The sequence below is a fragment of the Halichoerus grypus genome, chromosome 1 (genome assembly GCF_964656455.1).
Source record: "Halichoerus grypus chromosome 1, mHalGry1.hap1.1, whole genome shotgun sequence".
NCBI lineage: Eukaryota > Metazoa > Chordata > Mammalia > Carnivora > Phocidae > Halichoerus > Halichoerus grypus.
Window position 1 is genome coordinate 66,130,325 of NC_135712.1, and position 20,491 is coordinate 66,150,815.

The following is a 20,491-nucleotide window of genomic DNA, read 5'->3' on the forward strand; positions in this document are numbered from 1 at the left end:
CGTCCGAGTCTGCGGCAGCACCCCTCCCACTGCTCGCCCGAGTCTGCGGCATCACCCCTCCCACTGCTCGTCCGAGTCTGCGGCATCACCCCTCCCACTGCTCGTCCGAGTCTGTGGCATCACCCCCTCCCAGTGCTCGTCCGAGTCTGCGGCATCACCCCTCCCAGTGCTCGTCCGAGTCTGCGGCATCACCCCCTCCCAGTGCTCGTCCGAGTCTGCGGCATCACCCCTCCCACTGCTCGTCCGAGTCTGCGACATCACCCCCTCCCAGTGCTCATCCGAGTCTGCGGCATCACCCCTCCCAGTGCTCGTCCGAGTCTGCGGCATCACCCCTTCCCAGGGCTCGTCCGAGTCTGCGACATCACCCCCTCCCAGTGCTCGTCCGAGTCTGCGGCATCACCCCTTCCCAGTGCTCGTCCGAGTCTGTGGCATCACCCCTCCCACTGCTCATCCGAGTCTGCGGCAGCACCCCTCCCAGTGCTCGTCCGAGTCTGTGGCATCACCCCCTCCCAGTGCTCGTCCAAGTCTGCGGCATCACCCCTCCCACTGCTCGTCCGAGTCTGCGGCATCACCCCTCCCAATGCTCGTCCGAGCCTGCGGCAGCACCCCTCCCAATGCTCGTCCGTCCGCTCTCACCTTCCTCGGGGCAGCAGCAGCGGGCAGGGCAGCAGGGGCAGCGGATGTAGCAGCAGCAATGCTGAGGACAGTTCTGGCACCAGCACACCCCGATCAGCAGGAGCAGGAGGAGGGCTCCCAGAATGATGAAGATCACTGTCAGCCAGTCTGCAGCGGAGACGCCAAGAGCAAGCTAACGAAACATGCCGGTGGAATGCTTCCAGGTCTAACATCCTAGAGATCTAATAAATACAGCTCTTGATCTATAGGTTACGTTCAATCAATATAGCGGCAAAAAAAAAAAAAAAAAAAAAGTTTAGCTTTGGTAAGGGACCTTCAGAGGTTGGCAATCCAGCAATAACCTGGGCTTGCTTGCTTCTGTTGTTTTTTTTTTTTTTTTTTTTTCTGTGTGTAAAAGTGTCACAGTGATGGGGTGGCTAAAGAGAAATCTCCAGCAGCACTTACGCAGGACAATGAGCTTCACCTCCTTATCTGGGTCTCCTGACGTGTCCCCGGGAGCCTCAATGGTGCAATAATACACTCCATGGTCCCACCACATCACTTCATTAATCACCAGATCTGCTCCTGCAGGGAGGGAGGGAGAAAGTGCCAGGGGTTAAAGGAGAGGGCCCTGGTTTCTGACCTATGGCTTAAAGACCCATCACTGTCCTTCCACATCCTAAGAGGGCCCCTCGTAGTGCAGAGGAAAGCCTAAAGCCCTTTCATTGAGACCCTCCTCTTTCCCCAAACAGTACAATGATGGTAGAACTGACCATTCATTGAGCCCTACCAGGTACCCTGAAAGGATTTTGGACATCACCTCATTTCACTCCCACCACAGCTCTCTGAGTGGGTGAGGTACACACTACATTGCCTCCCAGGGATATAACTTTCTCTCACAGTCATATAACTTTTGGTCATGGATGTGGCCATCCAGAATAAAGTCACTATTTCCTATCCTCTCTTAAAGGTGGACATGGACACGCAACTCCGTTCTGGTGGACAGAATGCAAGCAGAAGGGTCACATAATGGCTCCCAGGAACTTTCCTAAAACAGTTTGGGAATATTTTTGTCCTTCTTTTCTTCTTTTCTTTTACTCTGTTATCTGGAGAGCAAATGTGATGGCTGCTGTCTTGGACCATGAGGAAGAAAAAGACTTTCTTGGTGAGCTGGAGCTTGGGCCTGTTCCTGAGGACTTAATGGAACAGGACCACCACACTAATTTTGGACTATCTACCTCCAAATTTATACTTGAGAAGAAATAAACTTCTTTATTGTTTAAGTCACTAATATTTTGGGTTTTGCTTACTCACAAACTCGATACCATCCTGATACAGTAAGTATGCTTATCAGCTGCATTTCAGATGAGGAAACCAAGACTCTAGGAGGCTAAGAAACTGGCCTAAGAACAGAGAAATAATGAGTAGCAGAGGTAGGTTCAAATCCATGTCTCTCTGCTGCAACCCTGGTGCTCTTAACCACTCAGTTCTAATGTCCTTTCCTAAGGGGTGGAAAACTCCACAGCCTGGGTTCCTCACCAGCTGTGAACGGATCCCTCTGGATCTTAGAGGGACAATTTATAAGATGAAGTTTAATAAGCAAGGATGAAATGCCAATATTTTAAGGGTAAATGTTACTCGATGTTCAAGAAAGGAATTTCAGTTTTCATGAGCACCAAGTGCTGGGCTACCTCATTAAGATAGATGAATGGTATGTACAAGTTTAGTAAATGCAACAAATTTTCACTGAAGACCTTGTGTGGGTCCAGCTCTATGTCAGACCCTGAGGAAGATCTGCAGAGGAATAAGACTCATCTCTGTCCTAAAAGGGCTTAAAGTCCAGTCAGGGGCATCAGGACAGCCTCCACATCCCTGCTATTTCATCCACGGTAGAGTGCCAGGGGACAACTTCAAATTCCTTTTTAAAAACCCTTAGCATTATAGACTTGCTCCTGCTTACTTAGCAATCCCATCTATAATTCTTCATTATCTGTTTGTCAAAAAATATTTATTGAGGAAATGAAACAAAAATGCAAGGTCATGTACCACTGGAGCTAACTTCAACTTCTGTTTCCTTCTCTTTCTACGTCAAGCTCTACGATTTTTTTCCTACCCACGATTTTCCAAACACACTACCTTTCCCAGATATAAGCTTACCCCAGACTTGGAAAAATGGTAAAAATGCTTTGGAGGAAATTCTCTCTTAATGTTAATGTGCATTAAAAATCTGCCCCAATTTTTATTAGAGACATAAAGATTTTTTTTTAGGGATATCACAGTAATGAGGACATCAGATATGTTGATATTTTAAATAATCCAAGAACTGACTTGACATGGTCATCTCAAATGATGCACACACAGGCATAAAGTGTCAGAAAACAAGGGCTTCAGGAAGTCATGACAAGTATGGAGGTAGAAATAAAAACCAAGGGGAAATACTGCTTTCCCATGGGTGTAAGGGAGAAACAGAGTTTGATCCAAGGGTGATTGGGAGTAGAGATAGTGGATGGTATTACTCAGAATTAGAAAAAAAGAAAAGTGGGGACTGTCACCTGTGGGGATTTTCATCCTTCAAAAACTATAAAGGAGGCTTGCCAATTGAAGAGACTTTAAACTTTGGAGTCAGATGAGGGCTAATTCTGCAGGCTCTGGGAAAAGGAGAACCACCCTGACTCTTTGAGAATGTAGCTAGAGACCAGAAAAGGACAGATGTTCCTTAAGGCCGAGAATTTAAGGGCTGGCTTGGGGGAATCAGAGATCACATGTGAAAGAATCAGACTTAAATATCACAGCCAAAGTATTATACAAAAATTTGGAAGCAAATATTAAATTGGCTCCCTTTAAATGTTCATAGAGCATTCACTGATTTCCTCACATTGTTGCTACAAGTACCCTGAGTGGCCTGCTTCATGTATTCTCCCTTCTTTTTCCCCTTTTAATCAGCAAATATTTATTTAACACTGCATGTGAAGCTCACTGAAACAGGCTCTGAATTCTGTGCCAATAACCCATCACGGCCATCCTGGATTACAAGATAGGAATGTGGGGCACTAGCCCATCCATCCAAAAGTGCCTTCAGTGATTGTAACTAAAGTTCACTGCACACTTAATATTTGCTAAGTGCTTTATGCATATCATCTCACTTAATCCTGACGGCTCTCCAGGAGATGGGTAGTACTACAGCAAGTCCCATTTTGTAGAAATTGAGGCTAAAAAATTGAAGGGACTTGCCCAAGTTCACATACCCTACAAGTGCAGAATGGGGACCCACACCCGAGTCTGAGGGCTCCAACCACCAGTCCCTGTACTAGGCACAAAGAATAAGTATGCTTTACACATAGCTCTTAGATATCACATTTGATATTTACTTCAGTGTACAGACACAGAGACCATTATGTCCACCTTTCAGATGAGGTAACAGAGGCCAGGGAAAACATCTGCTACTGCTCCACGAGCTAGCAGGTGGAAGCAGCAGGACACTCAGCCAGGTCTGTAGATTCTTAACCAACTGAGCCACCCAGGCGCCCCAGGTCTGTAGATTCTAAGGCTAATGCTTTTTCCTCTACCAATGGGCAATGATGGTCTCCAGGTAGCCATCTACTTGGAAGCCCTTTAGACATGTACAACAGGAGTGGCCAGAGGGAAACTCAGGGGCCTGGGGTTCATGCAGGCCCTGAGAGCAATTTATGGGAGGGAGCGAACAAGCCTGAGCCACACCTCAGCCATGAAAAAGCAAAAGAGACCATCCACTCCCAGACCTTTAGCCAAAGCTGTAGGACATCTTCTCATTTAGAGACCAACTTCCAGGGGAGTGACTTCAGATGGTGGTAACAGCATTCTATGTATCTGGCACTTTCCTCAAACAAACACACACACACACACAAACAAACAAACACAAAACCAAAAAAAAAGAAAAAAAGAAAGAAAAAGGGAAATCCCCACAATGACTCAGCCAGGCCCAGGCCCGGTGTCTGCACCTCTTGCCGCCCCCAGATCCCTGCCGCCTCCCCTGCACTCACGGTTCTGGATGGTGATCTTGCGCTGCCGGTAATCCACCCCCAGCACGGGCTCATTCTGCCCCCGCCTCTGAGCCACGATGCGAACCTCCCGCTGACTGTCGTTGCAGTCATTGGATGGGTCCTGGCCCAGGGATAAAGCCGCCTGGTATGCTGAGGAAAGAGGACACAGCCAGGTCACACAGCAATGGGGAATTCCCATGGAGAAAGGCGCCCTTACTGTTCCCTGGAGCAGGGAAGCTTCTCATTTTTATCCTGAGCTCATGTGTCTACTGGGAATCTTGCTAAACATGAAGATTCTGATTCTGTGGGTCTGGAGTGAGAATCTGAGAGTCTGCATTTCAGAGGAACTCCCAGGTAATACTAATGAACCTCTGAGCAGCAAGATCCAGACCCCTCTCAAAGGTCATCATTTCCAAATCCTGGCTCCATGCTCCTGTCTCCCATTCCAACTACCCTTGCTTCATTTTTGGTCACCCCAGATTCTGCTCCTATAGGGCTCATCCACCTGCCCTTATAATACATTTGCTGGTGGCAAATGCCTGCTACCCTGGCCTCTCCTCCCTTCCGACTTTATTTGAAGAGTAACCCCCTGGAAATCATGCCTTGATTCAGAGATGTGTCTTTTGGGGACAACGTCAGGTTCTGTGGGTGACTCGGACATTTAGGCATCAGGGTTCATACTGTAAGACATTAGTGAGGGCTAAAAGAGGTAAAGCTGATGCCTCCTCCCTTTTTCCTCACCTCTGGAAGCTCACTTCCTTCCTACAAAGACGGTGTCTACTTGTACTCTCAAAATCTCTACAAGGGTAATTGTCCAGGACTGACGGTGAGGATCTGGGTTCCTTTGTTCCTTGAGAGAGTAGAGGTAGACAGCTAAAAAGAACTTTGGTTCCAGGGAGGAGAGCTGACATGAGTGGGGCAGCTGCTACTGAGAGGTAGGACTTGGCTAAGTGTGTGTGTTTGGGGGGGGGGGGATTGTGCAGCGCTGAAAATGTGTTCCCTGGGGGCAGTGGGCTCTCGCTCACTGGGAGAGTTTCATTGGCCACTAGGAAGGCTGGCCACAAAAGGGAGTGTGGCAGTGGGGGGGGGGGGGGAGGTTCACAAACGCCACTCCTCAGGGTCCTGGGGGATGTAGGAGGCTTCTTGTCCATGTCCTCAGGTGGTAAGGGGAATGGAGGCGGACTGCATACTCATCTCAGTGTGCCGGCATGCAACCAGGAATGGACCAGGAGGCAGGACTGGCACTGCCTTTTAAAAAACTTAATGTCTGAGCTGCCTACATCTTTTCAGAACAAGGTAGGACATAAATCTTAAAATAAAATCGTATGTGACCTCAAATAAGTTACTTCATCTGTCTGGGTTGTTTATTTATCTATAAAATGAGGGGACGGCATTAAGTGAACTTTGTGGCTCCCTCTCAGAAGGATTTGTGGCCCTATGCCCTAATGGCCATGCTTCACAGAGGGACGTACGTGGGCTGAAGGAGGAGGGACTCACATGCAGAGTAGTAGTCAAAGATGGGGTCCTTGCAGAAGGACTTGAAGCGCCATGTCACCACGACATCCTGGAGCTGGGCGGAGGTGGTGTAGTCACATTTGAGGACGATGGAGGCAAACAGGGTGACATAGCGCTCTGTGTGCTGGACCGTCACCAGCAAGGACAGGCACCCTGCAGCCAAGAGCAAGAGACAATGCTGAAGGCAGACTATGTCTCTGGGAAGTGACCTACTTCTGTTCATGGGGTAATAAAAGCAATGCAAATAAGCAAACACACTGGCTGACTAGTTGGGAACTGGCAGGCAGAGTGGGAGGCAAAGACCACACAGACACCCTGGGGGAGATGGGGGAGAGAAAGAGCAAGGATGACTCGCAAGGATCTTGTGATCCATTGACAGTGTTAACACGTTCAACAACAATAAAGAAACTATATTAAAAGAAGGCCTACAGACAAAGCACTGATTTCCAAGATCTATAAAGAACTTCTCAAACTCAGCACCCAAAAAACAAATAATCAAGTCAAAAAATGGGCAGAAGACATGAACAGACACTTCTCCAAAGAAGACATACAATTGGCTAACAGACACATGAAAAAATGTTCATCATTAGCCATCAGGGAAATTCAAATCAAAACCACATTGAGATACCACCTTACACCAGTTAGAATGGCAAAAATTGACAAGGCAAGAAACAACAAATGTTGGAGAGGTTATGGAGAAAGGGGAACCCTCTTACACTATTGGTGGGAATGCAAGTTGGTACAGCCACTTTGGAAAACAGTGTGGAGGTGCCTCAAAAATTTAAAAATAGAGCTACCCTATGACCCAGCAATTGCACTACTGGATATTTACCCCAAAGACACAGATGTAGTGAAAAGAAGGGCCGTATGCACCCCAATGTTCATAGCAGAAATGTCCACAATAGCCAAACTGTGGAAAGAGCCAAGATGCCCTTCAACAGACGAATGGATAAAGAAGATGTGGTCCATATATACAATGGAATATTACTCATCATCAGAAAGGATGAATATCCAACTTTTACATCAACATGGATGGGACTGGAGATTATGCTAAGTGAAATAAGTCAAGCAGAGAAAGTCAATTATCCATATGGTTTCACTTATTTGTGGAACATAAGGAATAGCATGGAGGACATCAGGAGAAGGAAGGGAAAAATGAAGGGGGGGAAATCGGAGGGGGAGATGAACCATGAGAGACTATGGATTCTGAGAAACAAACTGAGGGTTTTAGAGGGGAGAGGGTGGGGGGATGGGTTAGCCTGGTGATGGGTATTAAGGAGGGCACGTACTGCATGGAGCACTGGGTGTTATACGAAAACAATGAATCATGGATCACTACATCAAAAACTAATGATGTATTGTATGGTGACTAACATAACATAATAAAATTAAATTTAATTTAAAAAAATAAGTAAAATAAAAAGGGGAAAAGAAAAAAGAAGGTCATATAGTGAGCTTGCCAATACACGTATATATTTTTTCATGTTACTTTCTTTTAAAATGTTTCCCCACTTCTTCAGGGAAGTTCAACAGGCCTATGAGGCCAATCAGGTCTGCCTTCAGCCTTTCTCTGCTGCCTCATCTCCCTTCCAGGCCCACCTCACACTCAGGGTATCAGCCACCCTGAACTTGCTCCATTCCTTCCCTTGGCAGGATCACCATCTTCTCCAGGTCTTCCCACGTGTAGACCTCTTGGCTGGAGCACTCTCCCAGAGCACCAGCCACCACTCCCTTCCCTTCACGAGGCTAATTACTATGTATTCCTTAGGTCTTTAGCAGCACCCTCACCTCCTCCAGAAGCCTTCCCTGACTGCAAATCTGGGAGAGGGGTCTCCTGTGTTTTCCCAAAGTGCCTCTTGCCCTCGACGCAGGACATTTCACATGCCTTGGTGATGGCCAGTTAACTGCAGGCTCTGAGAAAGCCGGCTGAGTCTGTCTCTGACTCACCGTTAAAGCACAACCTCACAACTGTACCTGTCACCTCCTTGGCACCCAACAGATGTTTGTTGCATAAATAATGGACTGAAGGACCAGGGATCCATTAACGGTAGAAACTGGCAGTACAGGCGGTCAACATGAGCATAAAATAAATAAAAATGATCAGACTGCGACAAATTTTATTATGAAAGACTTGAGGGCGCCTGGGTGGCCCAGTTGGTTAAGTGGCTGCCTTCAGCTCAGGTCGTGATCCTGGAGTCCCAAGACTGAGTCCCGCATCAGGCTCCCTGCTCAGCGGGGAGTCTGCTTCTCCCTCTGACCCTCCCCCGTCTCATGCTCTCTCTCTCTTTCTCTCTCAAATAAATGAATAAAATCTTTAAAAAAAAAAAAAAAGACTTGAAGAAATTAAGAATTTTTCTTTTCTCTTTTTTAAGGCTCCTCCCTAGCCTCCAAAGCTACAAACACACAGCTCCAGGTCTGCCTTGATGAGGAACCCAGTGGCACAGAAAGTCAGGTGGCACTTTGGCATGGTCAGAGGTCCACACATAACCAACATCTTAGAATGTTCCTATGTCAAGATGGTCTCTAGGCCAAGTTATAGGGGCTCTTCTCGTGGGAGGTTTAGCGCAGAATAATAGTACTCAAACTTGAGCATGTGCCACCAAGAGGACTTGTAATGGCCCAGATCACTTTCAGGAGGAGTTTCTGATTCAGGGGGACTTGGGTGGGGCCCAAGAACTTACATTTCTAACAAGTTTCCAGGAGATGGTGACACTAACTGCTCTCTGGGTACCATGCTTTGAGAACCACCAGTGTGGACCGACAGGCTTGGACTCCGATACAACTGGGTTCAAATAAAACTTCACTATTTATTTGGACATTGTACAAGCTATTGACTGAGTTGTTCCCCCCCCCCCCCCCCAGCTAGGACTGCAGATTATGATAGTAGTAACCTCATCAGGTCCGTGAAAGGATGCAATGAGATAATTCACTTCTGGCAATTGGCATGGTGCCTGGTACATACGCTGTTGTGTTAGTGTCAGGGTCTGAGTCTGAATCTGTTTCCCTCCTCCTTTCCTCTATGATGAAGGCCAAAAAGAAAGGGGTTCAAGCGGGGGTTCTCTCCAAGGGAGTTCTCAGGTGGACCAGCCTCATTTTGACTGAGATACACTCACAAACACAAACATTTAGCCCCCACCCTCACCCCTTACAAAACAGCTGGGTGGGCCTGGCTCGAAGGCCACTGCCACATGGTTCTGGATCCTGCCTCATCTTCGGGACACAGCCCTCATAAGACAGTAAGCTGTGATTATGATGGGCACATGCACCCACTTTTCTCACGGCCACAGAGAAAGATCAGGGTGCTGCTCAGGACAGGTCCTTGCCCCCAGAAATGACCCAAACTGTCTCCAGGGCTGAGCTGAAATGAGGATGTGCCTGTGACAGGCATGCTGGAGAGAGGGCCTGCAGAAATATGGGGGAGACCTGTGGGTGGGGAAGACTTCATGAAAAAAGAGATATAAGCTGGGCCCTAACGCTGAAGTAGGATTAAGATTACACACGAAAAATAGGAAGAAGGCAGAGAAACTCATAGTTTCAAGACAGAAGAAAAGAGAAGCAGCCCTTATCAGGAAGGGGCAGTTACTTGGAGAGCCTGGAGGGAACCGACCCCTGGCTTTATGGGAAACAGAGGGATCAATAAGGAAGGACTGGTGGTAGTGACTGGGGTTGGGGAGACCGGGTGGAGCCCAAATCTCACTGAAGCATCTATTTCTAGTTAATGGGTAATCACTGAACACTTTCTGTAGAGTAATAGGGCAAAGGTGGTTTTTTTTAGGAAGACTGTTGACTTCCTCATCCAGTTATAAAGATCATCATTTTGAAAATGAGCCTTGAGTAGTTTGGGGGGGAAAATAGCTGCTGTCTCTGCCAGCTATAAGATTCCTGGAAATTAGTCCAATCAGAATGGAAGAGCCGGTGACTAGCATCTCAAGCCTAATGTGGATTGTTTTGTAATCTGCTTTATTATTTTTGCCTCTCCACTCTCACCATCCCCCTTGCTTTTTTCCAGAACTGACCTGAAACAGACCTTGGAGCTTCCGCCCAACACAGCTTTAACTGAAGAGAAGTCACTACAGGTAAGCTTTTAACAATGACGAGGATGGCAATGTCAACACTAGCTTATTCTGCTCAGTAAATATATGGATTAGAATAGAGATTAAAACACCTATTTATGGTCTAAACAAAATCCTATACTCACACCATACTTTCAAATATTGTCTTTTACACAATAAATATGACCCCTGGGAGTAGACAATCAGGGCCATTTCGCACACCACAAATCTGAGACTGGAAAAGATGAGTGGCTTGTCTGTGGTCATTCATTTTCTAAGGAGGTCAGAGTCAAGATTCCACCCCTGAGCAGTGCTCTCTCCACTCTGCCCGGTTATTCTCTAAATAAAGGAAAATGTTTGGTACTCATTAGCCTGCAAACAATTGGAGTGGAGAGACAGGCGACAACTGGCATCAGTCACTCTGGTACTGTGATTAACAACCTACTGTTCTTCATTTTGCTGAACGGCAGTTCGACATAAATAGCAACTTATTCAAAGGGCGCTAGTTAACATTATTTGTGTAGAGGTGAGAGGGCAAGTTTGCTGGGAGTCAGAGAAAGGAATTCGGTTGGAGCTAGGAGTTGCTCTGGGGGAGCTTTGCAGATTGCTGAATCTGACACTCTGAGGGAGGAGAATGGGGACAAGGGTGATCACCTTCATTACCAAGTCCTCCCTCAGCAACCCTTCCATGAATGCCTTTATTATGGCCAATACACACCTGCGGTGACATGACTCACCTTTACCAACGTCAGCACTGGCTTTGCCACCTGGGTACTATTCTTTCATCCTCTCTTTGAATTCATCCCTTCGGTGAATTTCAAGCCTCGAAATATGTCAGGTTCCCATGATTTTGACCCTACTGAGCTTACTCACACGCTCTCCCGGGGTCTGCCAGCCCCACAGCAACCTGCCCAGCTCTCAGACCTTCATCCCTGGCCTTCCACAAGAAGAGCGGGGAAGAGTCCCAGGACAAAAGGTACCAGGCAACCAGCAAACCTCTCTCCCCTTAGCTCAGCTGTTGCTCTGGATCTCAGCATCTACTGTATGCCAAGTGATATACACACACTGTCTCTAATCCTCACAAAACCCCCGGGGGTGGGAACAGTCCTACTCATATACATGGGCAAAGGTTTAGAGACTGTAATAAGCCAAGCCCTCTCAGCTTCAGAATTTGGTTTTGCTGGACTTTTGGTTTTGCACGTTGGGTAAACATGATCTCTCCCACGCAGGCAAGCTTGACTTTCAAAGTGGAAGTTTGGTGCTAGACTCAGAAAGCAGGAGGATTTTCCAGATTGGGAGGAGGATAGCCCATCTCAAAGGCAAAAACCTCCCATCCTTCTTGTCCTTTAGCCTTGGACTTCTCGGTAAAACTAACCACATTGGGCATGCACACTATTAGGCAGGTAAAGTTTTCAAGAAGAGACTAAGAACAGCAGAATCTGAGCTGAAAAGAGGAACAGATTCAAAAAGGTAGATGTCCTTTTGGATCTGTGCTCTTTAAACTGTCTTCAAATTCTTATATTGTCTTTCTATTATTTTTTGAGGGGAGGGGGAGGGGCAGAGGGAGAAGGAGAGAATCTTAAGCTCGGGGCTCAATCTCACAACCCTGAGATCATGACCTGAACTGACATCAAGAGTCCGATACTTAACCTACTGAGCCACCCAGGTACCCCTTTCTATTCTTAAATTTCCTTCATCTTGTGGCATCTCTTTCCCCTCAGCTAACTGCCATCTGATTTCCTAAATATCTCTATCATTTTCTTCTCAAAACTTTAATTCTGGAGACTGACTTCCTAAGTTCAGATTCTGTCTCTACTCCCCCACCAGTTAAAAGACCTGACAAGTTATTTCCAAACTACAGTTGCCTCTTTATATACAAAGCTGGAATGATAATAATATTTCCCTGATAGGTGTGTCTGGGTGGCTCAGTTAAGTGTCTGACTTGATTTTGGCTCAGGTCATGATCTCAGGATTCTGGGATTCAGCCCTGCCTCGGGCTCCCTGTTCAGCGGGAAATCTGCTTGTCTCCCTCTCCCTCTGCCCCTTCCCCCACTCACATGCACATGTGCATGTGCTCTTTCTCTCTCTCTAAAATAAGCAAATAAATCTTTCAGTGTTTATACCCCACTCCCACACATATGTGCACGTGCTCGCTCTCTCTCTAAAATAAGCAAATAAATCTTCCAATGTTTATACTGAATAAATCTTTCAATGTGTATATCCACAATAGCCAAAATATGGAAAGAGTCCAGATGTCCACTGACAGATGAATGGATAAGGAAGATGTGGGGTGTGTGTGTGTGTGTGTGTGTGTAGTGAACTATTACTCAGCCATCCAAAAGAATGAAAGCTTGCCATTTGCAATGATGTAGATGGAGCTAGAGTGTACTATGCAAAGCAAAATAAGTCAGTCAGAGAAAGACAAATATCATATGATTTCACTCATATGTGGAATTTAAGAAACAAAACAGATGAACATAGGGGAAGGGAAGGAAAAATAAAATAAGATGAAAATAGAGAGGGAGGCAAACCATAAGAGACACTTAATTCTAGGAAACAAACAGGGTTGCTGGAGGGGAGGTGGGTGATGGGAAGGGGTAACTGGGTGATGAGCATTAAGGAGGGCACTTGGTGTAATGAGCACTGGGTGTTATATGCAACTGATAAATCACTAAATTCTACCCGTGAAACTAATAATACAGTATATGTTAACTATATTGAATTTAAACAAAGAATTTAAAAATAAATAAATAAATAAATGGGAGGGGGATAAAAGAAAAAAAAAATAAATCTTAAAAAAAAAATACTTCCCTGATAGTGTTGTAGTAAGGATTAAATGATATAATAAATGTCCAGAATTTAGCAAAGAGCCTGGGACATAATAGCCACTGAATAAACATTAGCTATTATTTGTATCATTTGTACTTATCTTGCCCACCTTAGAGATTGAGGTCAATTGAGAACAGCAAATAAAAGTATTTTGAAAGAATTAAAACGATACAAATGTTATTATGCAGCCATCAAAAAAAACTGAAATCTTGCCATTTGCAACACCATGGATTGAACTAAAGGGTATTATACTAAGCGAAGTAAGTCAGTCAGAGAAAGACAATTATCATATGACCTCACTGATATGAAGAATTTGAGAAAGAAGGCAGAGGATCTTAGGGGAAGCACGAAAAAATGAAACAAGATGAAACCAGAGAGGGAGAGAAACCATAAGAGACTCTCAATCTCAGGAAACAAACTGAGGGTGGCTGGAGTGGTGGGGGGTGGGAGGGATGGGGTGGCTGGGTGATAGACACTGGGGAGGCTATGTGCTATGGTGAGTGCTGTGAATTGTGTAAGACTGATGAATCACAGACCTGTACCCCTGAAACAAATAATACATTATATGTTAAAAAAAATTAAATGATACAAATGTAAACTGGCATTCAAAGCTTTTAAAGCTGCGTCACTTTGCACCCTGGCAAACCCATTCAGTTTGTCTCCTCTGAAAGAGGGAGGGAAACCTGTCATTTAAGGGTGGAAACGTAACTTCAATTGAGATATCAGAGCTCATGGGAAGAAGGGAAGGAGAAGGGGATTCTCTGTTTCCTACCATGAAGTACTTTCCAAGACGATGCCGTTGTGCAGCGTGGGGACTACATCCCATATTAAAGTCGAAGGAGAACATACCAACGGAAGAAGATTATCTTTACCATTAAATGCTATGTGTTCCAAACACATGCATATCTTTGTATATTTCTTTATTCAGTCTGCCTTCCCTGTGTTATATCAGATTGGGCAAGATGTTTTACAGTTTCTAGAATATTTTATCCATATAACACAGGGACATAGCTACAATTTTTTTTTTTTTTTTAACTAAGAACGGTTTTCAGGGGACTGAATGGCATTTCCCCTCCTCTACACATGAAGGCTCCTGCCTGGAAGGGAGTGGCAGGCAGAGGGATAGCAGGGTCTTTCCAGGCAAGGGGCAGTGGCCTGGTGTTAACTCCTTATAGAAGGTCTCACTTCTTGAATGTTTTTCACATATCCAGGCACCTATGCTCCACTAAGCAGGTCACAAAAAGTACACAGGTCTAATCCTATCAGAGTTTATGTCTGAGCAAGCTATCTCCCCAAGTATATTTGCCATCTGTACTTGTTACATTTCCTTAGATAACAGTGCAAATATGAAAGGAATCAAGTGGAAGAGGGAGAGGCCGTTGAGTGTGAACCCAAAGTAAGGGATGGAGAGAATTAGGAGAGGAGGAAAGGCGACAAAGAGAAGTGGGCTGGGGTCGGGGAGGAGTTATGTCTATGTATTCCATGTTGAACAAAGGTCTGGTGTGTGCTACTCTGTATTGCGCTAAGCATGTGACTACTCTGGGGAGGAGACTCATATAGACTGAGCACTTGCTATGTTGTTAGCCATGGTACGGGGTGCTTTCTTATATAGTATCTCATTTAATCTTTGTAAAACACCCATGAGATAAGCCTTATTTTATGTCCATTTCATAGATGAGAAAAATCCTCAGGGGGGTTAAGTAACTGGCTTAAGGCCTCACAGCTAGCGCTGGCCAGAATGCCCTGTGTGTGGTAGGCATTCAACATCTGCTGACCAGAAGAACAAACGAATGCACACAAGACAGGCTAAACTGCCTGGAATAAATTTTAAGCACTCTAAAAGTACAGAAAATAAATAAAGTTAACCATCTGTAGCGTGGTCAGACGAAAAAACAAAGTGTGTTGCAGGGGAGAGGAAGTACCAGCGCATGCCCACACCACTGGGGAGAAGGCTCCCCGAAGTAGTGAGGCCAGAATGAGTGAGCCTTGAAGTCCAGACAAAGAGCTTTAACCCACTCTTACAAGCTATGGAGATCCTGTAGAGGTGCTTGGAGGATTGGAGTGAAGGTGGGAAAGGGGAACCCAGGTAGGTAACCTATCATCGACGAGACAGAGACAGTAGCAGACCTCAAGGCAAGGAGATGGTTAAGATGCTTAAAATAGGCTAGTGTGAGGTTTATCACCTGGAATAGAAAAGAGGGCACAGATCCTGGGATTAAGAAACAGAACATGGTGATTAACAGGGTTTGGGAAATGAAGAAAGTGTCAAAACTGCCTTCCTCTGACCCCACCTTACCCTCAGATTTAAAGATTGAAAACTACAGAAATAAAGACGAGGGGCGCTTGGGTGGCTCAGTTGGTTGAGAGTCTGCCTTCAGCTCAGGTCATGATCCCAGGGTCCTGGGATCCAGCACCGCATCAGGCTCCCTGCTCAATGGGGAGCCTGCTTCTCTCTCTCCTCTCTGCTCCTGCTCTCTCTCGCTATCTCTTTCGCTATCTCTGTCACTCAAATAAATAAATAAATAATCTTAATAAAAAAAAAGAAAGATGAGAGAAAGATGACACATGATCTAAGTCTTCCTAATTCTTAAAACACACCCTTTTATTTCTCCCCCCCCCGGGACATGAGGTAATACAGTACTGGGCTGAAAGAAACCCAGGCAGGCGGTACATTAATTACCCAGCATCTCATTCCACGGCATCGTTGTTGGGGCAAGATGTTTAATAAAAAGCATTTAGTTAGACATCCAAGAGGCAATCTATTTCTATTTCTGCATACCAGGATTCAATTAGACAAAATAAACTTGCTCCACGGTATGAAACAGGGGAAAGAGCCATGGACTAAAAGCAAGGATGCCAGGGTTCTGGTCTCAGCTCTCAAACTAACTCCATTGTGTCAACCTAAGGCTCGTGACCTCCCTGGATAGATTTCCTTATCTGCAAAACTGGCCCAGAGGGGAAGACAGACAGGGACTGGGTATGATTTGTACTTGAGTTTAGCAGAGCCCTGGGATTCTGGTGAGGTATGTCAGGGGCCCCATGGAGGTAAGGAAGGAGCTAAGTGGGCAGCTCCCATCCACCACCCACACCCCCCTCAGCCTGAGAAGCTCCACTTTCCTATCCACTATATTGGGGATTGAGATGTCATTCGGTTTTCAATGTGATCCCACACTTTACCCTCACCACCAAGGGAAAATTACTGGACTATATGCTCTCTAAGAATCATGTCCCTTAGGAGTCAGCTGGCTGATTTCCCGAAGAATGATAATACAAGTTGAGAGCTGCGTGAATCTGTAAGTTAACACCACTCTATAATCTTAAAAAAATTCACAGAAGTGCCAATGAGACACACCCTTTTAGGATTTGAGTGGAAAACTAAAGTTTCATTCCAGGAATAAACTTTGAGGCTGGATGGAGGTAACCAGAACTATTAGCCAATCATGCAAAAGGCTGTAAGTACTTACTTTAGATTATCTTCATGTTTTGTTTTAAGGAGTAAGTATCACTTGTGTGCTAAAATTTTCTTTTTAAAGAAAAATACTCTGAAGTACAAAAACAAACCAACCAAAACTCTGACAAGTGATGGGCCACAGCTCAGAGCACAGGGACTGTGGTAACTTCCCAGGACTCCCTGAGCTGAGAGGCTTCATCAGGGCCTCTGGTCACACTGACCTGCTAGCCAGTACCCAAATCTGACCTAATTTCACTAATGACCCACACTTTACAACTGCAGAAACTTGGATGCTCACCAGAAGGTTGGGTTAACTCTTCTTTAGAAACAGAAGAGAATGGGGTGATGGACCAAAATGAACATACTCTTGGGTTTTCCAAAGTTCATAATGCAATTTGCAGCATATCTTGAGAAAATCAACTTACTGGATTTTTCTATTTCATGGTAATTTGGGGACTATTTTCTACTAATTTAAATGTTATTAAAATAATATATGGTGTCAATTTGTTATTCTTTTATCCAGCATCGTAATGGGCTTGTGTGTGTGCACGTATTTTTGTTTCTGTTTTATAAATCTTATCTATGTGTACATGTCACAACATAAACTGTATTTCTTTTTACAGTGAGAACTGTAAAAAAAGTTTGAAAAGCACTGCTTTGGCAGATACTGGAAGTGAGAGAAGAAATTTGATTTTCAGTTTGATCTTAGAGAATTTTAGGAAGTTTGGTCTAAAAATAAAGAGATGGGGGCGGTGGCGAGGGACCCAATATTTCCAGTGATGACCATTTTGTAGATGCTGTGCTTGATCTCAACTCACCCAACATGAGTTGGCCTTACAGGGGTGGGAGGGTGGAAGGTGGGAGGGGCTCATCAGGAATTTTACCTGTTTTCTAGATGAAGAGAATTGAAGTAATTCCTCTAAAGTCACAGCTAGTAAGAGGCAGAATCTGAATTTCAACCTGAGAGTCCATCTGACTTGACTATTAATTGCAATTTCTTAGCTATAGGGGAAGGAGGAGGAGGGGACACTTAAATTGTTTCTTTAAAGTTAGCTCTAAAAAATCCTCCTTGGGTCTAAATCATGAGTATCATTATCACCATGGCTAACATTCATTAAGCCCTCACTTTGTTTCAGCCACTATCTTAAGTGCCTTAAAAATCTTCATTTCACTTAATCCTCATAAAAACCTTGAGATAAGTACTATCATCATCCCTGTTTACTGCAGGCTTTCAGCAGTTCAGTAACTTGACCAGAGTCACACAAACATTCTGGATGCAAAATCCAAATGCATATTAAATAGCTGAATGCAGCTTTTTTTTTTTTTTTTTTTTACATTTCCTACACACATTCGGGGAAAATATCTGCTAAAGTAGTTATTTCCTCTCAAAGTGTTAGAGTCTGAAGAATTGAAATGTCAATTTTGCACCTATGAAATAAAAGTGACATTAGATGTTCACTTAGGACTTTTTTTGAATTCAGCATTCTCTGGTTCTAAAATAGGTCATGCAGGTAGGTTTCCAGTTAAAGAATGGCAGGAAACACGGCAGTCTGTATAATTTTACCACTTCAGCATCCTGGTACTAACAATGCATGGCTGGTTCCTGAACAGTTGGAACTCCATTTTCTAAAGCCCCTGTCCAGGGACGCCTGGGTGGCTCAGTCGGTTAAGCATCTGCCTTTGGCTCAGGTTATGATCCCAGGGTCCTGGGATGGAGCCCAGCATCAGGCTCCCTACTCATCGAGGAACCTGCTTCTCCCTCTGCCTGCCGCTCCCCCTGCTTGTGCTCTCTTGCTCTCTCTGACAAATAAATAAATAAAATCTTAAAAAAAAAAAAAGTCCCTGTCCATTTAGCAGTCTGCTTACTATTATACCCTTTGGTCATAATCAATGTATTTGAAAAATGTTCAGTGTTCAATATTCTTCATAAAAGTCAAATAGCTTTTAAAACATTATGCTGATGATTTAAGGATTAGGGTTTATATCCTAATAAGATTTTTGTCTGTAAGGCTTCCTTTCTTATTCTATGACCTGGATGGCGGCTGGCTACAAAGTCCTAATCTGGGGATGGGGTGCTAGGAGGCAGAGGTGGGAGTAGACCTCCATTTTCTTGAAAAGGCAGCTCAAGCAGCTTCAGAAATCCCTAGCTGCTGTGGAATTTGAGCTAAACACATAAGGCAAAGGAGAGAGGACTGTGAGAAGCTGGGATGTTTAGGATTTTGCTGTCACAGTCTAAGTAGGTAACTGCTCTGGTGGAATTTCAGGCACTTCAATAGGTGAGGTTTAGTCCATTTCCTTGTGTATCATGTGTCCAACATCTACCCTTGTCAGTTTCAGATAACTGATAGGACACACAGCCCCCAGAAAATGGCATGAGCCACAGGATCTTAGGAATACTGATTTTCCAGTTTTCTCACCCTTTTGCAATTCTCCACCTTTTTTATTCTCAGCATTAAGCTTAAGCTACTGTAGAATCTTGTCTGAATGAGATTTAGTTACGTCCGAGGGGTTTTCATGTCCTATCAAGTTGGTAAAAATGAAATTCTGCCCACACCTTCGTATTACATCTTTTCCCTCAGAAAAATACAAGACTCACATTGGTCTGTGAGCAAACTGAGCAGACTTCCCACTGACAACTTAGAGGTAAGAGGGCAGTTATTCCTAAAAGAGGGGGTGGGGAATGGTAAAATGAAATACAACAGGACAGAATTTCCAAGGGAACTCATACCGTTCTGTTTGCAAAGTGGCACTACATGGTAATTGAAAGGGGCTGCAAGCCCTGCACAGTCACTCCGCTGTCCTTTCCTACCTGATTTTATTCCTGCAGATACACACTCCTGTCACATTTCCAAGAGATACACCGAGACACAAAAACCATGCTTTCCAAAGCAGACAGGGTGGGAGGGTTAAGAGAAGGGGGGGGGGGTGGTTGGGCACCTGATGGGGAGAGAACTGAGGAAGGGCTAAAGTTAGGAAAGTGGGTGGATACAAAGAAAGTAGAAAAAGATGACACTGAACATGATGAGCAAAAAGACACATGGTTCAGTCCTGTAAAATAGGTTCTGAATCATTTCGAACATCCCATGATACTGAGGACGCGTTATAACCTCCCAGGAGCGACATAAATGCATTTCCGTCACATATTGAAAACCTAAAAGCAAGCATCAAATGAAAGGGCAAAGTAATGAGGGATCAAAAGAGTGGTGCTTCCACGTTTATCAGCGCAGCTTTCGAGACCAAGAAGTGCCTAAAGACTGCAGGAGGGAGGCCCAGAGGCTCTGGGTTTCTTCCTTAGTTGCACCTGTTTCGGAAGGACCTGGGCTAAGAAAAGAGGAAAACAACAGGTTCCCTCCCACAGGCAGAAACTCGAGCCTGTGCCAAGAGCTACCAGAGCGCGGCCCAGGCCTCCACTGGCCTGCCTGTGACCAGTTCTGCAAGGCCAGGCAACAATGGCTTCCTGTCTCCCTGGGCCCAGGGTGAGACCCAACTTTTTCCCAAGGCTCACCTGCTGGGAGCCCGGTGAAGAGCAGCAGCCAAGGCGCAGGCAGCTCAAGGCCCATGCCGGCCGCTCTCTGGCCCCTGCCAGCTCAGGGGCTCGGGGGGCACCGCGTCTCTCTTCAGCAGCGGCCGTCCCAGGACGCGCCACTTCTCCGAGGAATCCCTCCGCTTTCCCCTCTCTCGGCGCCGGGCGAGCGGAGGGCCGGCCGCGGTCCCCGAGCAGGTACTGCCCCGGCTCATCCCCACCTGAGCGCGCCGGCGGCTCCGCCTCCCGGCCCGCGCACCGCCCTTTCCTGCTCCGCCCCCCATCCCGGAGGACCGTGGCCACCTTGCCTAGCGGCCAGAGCCTCCTCCCCAGGCTGCCAGGTAATTCGTCTCGCTGGAACCGCGTCTCTTGCCACATCCCTCCCGCCTCTAGAGAACGTTACCATTTTTTCCCCCGCAGAAGTTCTCGGGAAATCTTATCCCTAGCAAACTTCTTCCCCTCTTTGTAGAATTACGTGGATATAACT

General features: G+C 45.6%; 1 protein-coding gene across 4 annotated transcripts in view; it reads right to left on the reverse strand.

Annotated features, from left to right (window-relative positions):
* The window catches only part of ILDR1 (immunoglobulin like domain containing receptor 1), a 32,482-nt gene extending 12,240 nt beyond the window's left edge, over positions 1–20,242 (reverse strand). For all 4 annotated transcript variants that reach the window (XM_036093702.2, XM_078066558.1, XM_036093700.2 and 1 more), the window contains exons 1-5: positions 19,987–20,242; positions 6,132–6,302; positions 4,635–4,784; positions 1,081–1,200; positions 637–783 (exon numbers count right to left, since the gene is read on the reverse strand). In XM_036093702.2, the coding sequence (XP_035949595.1) occupies positions 637–783; positions 1,081–1,200; positions 4,635–4,784; positions 6,132–6,302; positions 19,987–20,041 (643 nt within the window). In that variant the 5' untranslated portion in view covers positions 20,042–20,242. The remainder of the gene's footprint in view (positions 1–636; positions 784–1,080; positions 1,201–4,634; positions 4,785–6,131; positions 6,303–19,986) is intronic.
* Positions 20,243–20,491: the final 249 nt, after the last annotated feature.